This window comes from Sinocyclocheilus rhinocerous, unplaced genomic scaffold (assembly GCF_001515625.1).
Source record: "Sinocyclocheilus rhinocerous isolate Xijiao unplaced genomic scaffold, SAMN03320098_v1.1 scaffold1186, whole genome shotgun sequence".
Taxonomy (NCBI): domain Eukaryota; kingdom Metazoa; phylum Chordata; class Actinopteri; order Cypriniformes; family Cyprinidae; genus Sinocyclocheilus; species Sinocyclocheilus rhinocerous.
This window is the reverse complement of record NW_015630341.1, coordinates 316357-321841: the sequence shown is the minus strand read 5'-3', so window position 1 is coordinate 321841 and position 5485 is coordinate 316357. Positions and strand designations below refer to the sequence as shown.

General features: G+C 35.4%; 1 protein-coding gene across 1 annotated transcript in view; it reads right to left on the bottom strand.

The window, feature by feature from the left end:
- Positions 1 to 3977, bottom strand: part of LOC107740066 (mitochondrial import receptor subunit TOM20 homolog B) — a 6332-nt gene extending 2355 nt beyond the window's left edge. Inside the window, exons 1-3 of the mRNA XM_016552343.1 lie at positions 3744 to 3977; positions 2842 to 2888; positions 2644 to 2725 (exon numbers count right to left, since the gene is read on the bottom strand). Coding sequence (XP_016407829.1) covers positions 2644 to 2725; positions 2842 to 2888; positions 3744 to 3867 — 253 coding nt within the window. The 5' untranslated portion in view covers positions 3868 to 3977. The remainder of the gene's footprint in view (positions 1 to 2643; positions 2726 to 2841; positions 2889 to 3743) is intronic.
- Positions 3978 to 5485: the final 1508 nt, after the last annotated feature.

Sequence of the window (5485 nt, the reverse complement as noted above, 5' to 3'; positions counted from 1 at the left end):
GGACAAATATGACTGCTGCACTCGCGTCTCACACAAGAGATGTAGCCATGCAAAGTTAAAACAGTTTAAACTTTTAGAAAACACGTCACAAATTTGTAGAGGTTTTTTCCTTTTCACTGCGTCTCATATGTTTTTAAAGGCAATCTGTGTGAATGGTGCTTCGGCTCTTTAGATTAAGCAATGCATAAATGCATGATGCTGTTTTGTTCATAATTGTTTATGCAATTTACGAAATTATCTTTGATTTATGAGTTAATTTATACGTAATGCACGTTTTTTTACTTCCTTGCGTTGACAATTTAAATGCGCTGCATTATTTTGCTCATTGCGCCCTCCTGTGGCCTCGGGAGACAAGCCAAAAGTTTCCTTAAAACCTATTTAATCTGCATAAAACATTAGAAATGAGATACCGTATTGACCCGAATATAAGACGATGTTTTTTTCTTGGAAATACATCTGAAAAAACGCGGTCGTCTTATATTCAGGGTCTAGACTTTGACATGTCAATAATACACCCACAACAATAGGTGGCGCCAAATACGCATAAAACGAGTGTGCCATGAAATACGTAATGTAATGCGTGTTGTAAAGATCGCGAGTAAAAACAAAAGAAAAAGAAAACCTTACAGCTGCATGAATCCTGACTGTCACGTTAGCATGATGGGACCAAACTCCCTTTGTGATTTTAAAACGTAAGACAGTACCCAGATTTGAAGACTACAGTAAGATTGAACTTCTACTGTTAATAAGATTTTGGTAGGCTACTATTAGATGGATAGCCTAAATGTCCTAATTCAGATGGGCTACCAGTTTTTTTTATTTTTTTTTATGGTATATCAAAAAGTGTATATTTTTTAAATGTGATTGTTGGTACATTTTACCAGTTTTTACCATACTTTCAAAACAAAAATTAAAATAGGAAAAATATGCAATATGAAAATAATTGAAGACAAAATGTGTTTTACTGAGAAAAAAAACAAGATTTGGTTTTTAAAAAGCCTTTTTCCAAAAGGTACATCTGGAAAAAGGGGGGGTCGTCTTATAATCAGGGTCGTCTTATATTCGGGCCAATACGGTATTTAATTTCTATTTTGTGTTTGATTGTTAAAACAAAAAAGGTCCAGGGTCACATTTATTTGCTCCTTTTCTATTTTGAATTTACTTGTACTTTTACTTTCTATACTTAAGTGAGTTTAATACTAAAAACTTAAGTGCAATAAATATCACGTACTTTAAAACTTTTTATTCTAAATGGTAACTTTAACTTCTACCAAAGTCATTTTCTGGTAAGATATCTGTACTTTTACTGTGGCTTTCAGGTACTTTATCCACCACTGGTTAACAGCCAGGGTTCTTATAGTGAACTAAAACCATAACAAACATTTTGATGCAATAGAACGTTAGTTGAAATAAAAAATCATTATTTTATTAAATAAAATTATTTCAGCTCGTTGCCATTTCTCATTTTCGTTTAGCTTGATGGACTAAAATAACTAAAACTGAAATAAAATTAATTAAAACTATATAACCTATAAACTATATATATAAAAAAAAAAAAACTATTACTAAAAACCCAATTACTAAAAAAATATGAAAATGAAAACTACTTCAAATTATCTCAAAAAGTATCTAATTGTTACTAAGATAGCACTGTTAACACCTCTGGAGAAACAAAGGCCGTAAACATGTCTTGAAAATGTACTTTATGAAGTAACAAAACAAAAAAAGAACGGTGAAGGATATTCTACGTCTGATTCTATTTGGTAAGTAATTTTTAGCAAATAATATTTTAAAATACGCACACATTCGCTCTTATTTGTATGCCTGATATGTCGAAAATGCAAAACATTTCTCGTCTCATCACATTCTGTTGATGGAATTACACAAATCACGTAAATTATACCACATTTTCCATTTAAAACGGCGAAATTTGAAAGAAAAAAATTCAAGTAGTTTGCATTCGTTTGCATCGAAGGAAGCCCCGCCTTCTGAATAAAACAGCCAATCGCTAATCGGTAAAATCACACGTCACTGCAGCTCCCGTTAGAAGCTCCGGTTGCTATAGAAACCGCGTTCTGAGAGGCGCGCATGCGCACTGGCTAGTCAAGCCTGAAAAATAAACTTTTTTTTTTTTTTTAATGCTATTTGAGCAAAAGAAGCAACATTCGCACTCTGCTTGTTAACGGTAAACTCCGCCCACTTTGATTTGATTGTCCATCTCAATTATTTTGACATTGACGAGCGCTGTTAGGCTATGTTTACACTACTGTGTTTTCGTTTTAAAACGCATAACTTTTGCAACGGTTAAGGTCCGTTCACACCAAGGACGATAACGATAAAGTTAACGATAAAGATATAGTTCTAAAAATCGTTCTCAATATTAAAGAATAGCAGAGTCCACACCACAACTATAACGATAAAGCGAAACGATATCGTTGGAATCACTTTCCAAACAATTTTTCCCAGTTGATGAACGATAAAAAATTGACAGCCAATCAGAATCCATCCTGCTGTAACGAGCTCGGACGCTAATATCGTTATCTTTATAGTTATCGTTCTTGGTGTGAACGGGGCTTTACGCCTGTCCTTTACACTACCCCGGCGTTTTTGACTTTCGAAAAGTAGACAGAAATGAGATCTCACCCTGCGCCAGCAGCTCTTCTCCCAGCTGAATCTCCTCGAGGAAGAACTTCTGAACGGCTTCGGCGTCTTTCAGGTCTGGTAACTGAACAAACACAGAGATAGAAAAGATTAAAAACATTAGAGATCATTTTCTGTGGCTATTTCTCGATCATGATTCACTACATCAAGAAAAACTAACAGAAATGTGTGTGAAATTACCCTTGATAATCCAGCTGTCTCCTGAACCGCCTTCTGCTTTTTTCTTCCTGAAACAAAATCACATTCATCAACTCATTAACACATCTGTCTAACGAACTCATCACTCCATCTGCATCTTACTACTACTACAGAAGATTAACCTGTTAACTATATCTTGTCTAGTTCACTATATCTAAGTTTAAGATGTTTTATAGATGGATAGATGGATGGATAGACAGATGGATAGATAGATAGATAGATAGATAGATAGACGGATGGATGGATGGATAGACAGATGGATAGATAGATAGATAGATGGATAGACAGACAGATAGACGGATGGATGGATAACGGATGGATGGATGGATGGACAGATGGATGGATAGATAGACGGATGGATGGATAGACAGATGGATGGATGGATAGACAGATGGATGGATAGACAGATAGATAGATAGACAGATGGATAGACAGATGGATAGACAGACAGATGGATGGATAGATAGACGGATGGATGGATAGACAGATGGATGGATGGATAGACAGATGGATGGATAGACAGATAGATAGATAGACGGATGGATGGATGGATAGACGGATGGATGGATGGATAAACAGATAGATAGATAGACGGATGGATGGATAGACGGATGGATGGATAGACGGATAGATAGATATGCAGATGGATAGACAGATGATAGATGGATGGATAGATTGATAGACAGATAGATAGGCAGATGGATAGACAGATGATAGATGGATGGATATATAGATAGATAGATAGATATAGACAGACAGATGGATAGACAGATGATAGATAGACGGATGGATAGAGAGATAGATAGATTAATAGATAGCCAGACAGGCAGATGGATAGGTTAATAGCCAGACAGATGTGTAGATGGACAGACAGGTGCTCTCACGTTCTCGTAGTTTGTTCTTGTAGTTCGGGTCACTCCGTCTCTTTCTGTCGAAATAAATGCAGTAACCGACGAACAGCGCCGCGCCCAAACCAGCCGCGATCCTGCTGCTGCTGCCGCCCATCATGACGAGAGACACGATATCAAATAATAATAATAATAATAATAACAGCAGAGATCAGCCCGACTGCATGACCCTCACGGAGCCGCACGAGGAAAGACCCCAGTGACGTCATACCTGAGACGGCCGAGCTGCCGCTGGATTCCGCCTGATCAGAAATACTCGATCACACTCACGAACTCTTTACTGGAGCTCAAAAGATGGTAAAACAACGTAAGAATATCATATCTTTATGCGGAAAATAAAACGATTTTAAAAATCCATCCTGTGCAGCAATCATGTCTTCTGTTTTTACAGCAGGTGGCAGTAAAGATCCACAGATGAATAATATCAGACAGCTCAATGTTATTTGATGCAAAAATAAGAGGCTGGATTTTTGTATTTATACAAAACGTTTTGATAATCGGTAAGTTTTATTTATGCATGCGTAGATTTGTCGAAGTTTCTCCACGTTCTGTGGCATTTAAACATGATTTGAAAAATGTATTTAAATATTTAAAAGACACTACACTGAATCCTTTAATGTGTTTCCTAACATCGTTTTCTGTCTCTGAACCGTTGCTGATGTGTGATGTGGTGATGCCTGAATTGATGCCACTGAGACTCAAACGAGCTGCTCTGCTGTCTGTATGCGCAGCTGCTGCTCATCAAACACAGAGACTGACTGCATTCATCACTGACCACATGCTGCATGTCTTTATTTATGCATGCGTAGATTTGTCGAAGTTTCTCCACGTTCTGTGGCATTTAAACATGATTTGAAAAATGTATTTAAATATTTAAAAGACACTAAAAAAAGGTCTTCCTTAAAATACACATTATATATATATATATATAATTTCATTGTGTTATTTACAATTATTATTATAGTTATTAACAACTCCCAAGTATGTCCATATAAATGATTAACATTTGTTTAAATAAATTGTAACTTTTACTGAAAATCTCCCAAATGTACCAAAATACTAATATATTATTATGTTCATAAATACAATGTTTTTGTTTGTTTGTTTTGTTTTTTACATGTTTTGTGTGTGTGTGTGTGTGTAATTTTCGAAAATGATATTTTTTAAAATATAGAATTGTTTTCTTTGTTTTATTTTGTATTAACAACTCCAAACTATGTCCATAAAAATTCACATTTAAAAAAAACAAAAAACATTTTTTTTACTTTTACTGTTTTTTTTGTTGTTGTTTGTTTTGTTTAACATACTGTCTCATGGCAATAACATATTTTGTTATAACATGGTACCTGTCCAGTTTTTGTACTTTGAAGTACCATGTGAAAATATGTGTGCAGGCCTGCAGCATGAATGTGCATTCGTGCACACACACACACGTTCATGATTACACTAGTGTAAAAACTACAAGGAAAATACACTTGCAGTAAGTTGAAAGAAGTCTCTTCTGCTCAGCAAGGCTGCGTTTATTTGATCTAAAAATACAGGAAAAATTTAGAAATATTTTTACTATGTAAAACAGCTGTTTTCTATGTGAATGTGTTCAACTGTAATGTATTTCTGTGATGCGCAGCTGTATTTTCAGCAGCATTACTCCAGTCTTCAGTGTCACATGATCTTCAGAAATCAGTATAATATGCTGATTTGCTGCTCGAGAAACATTA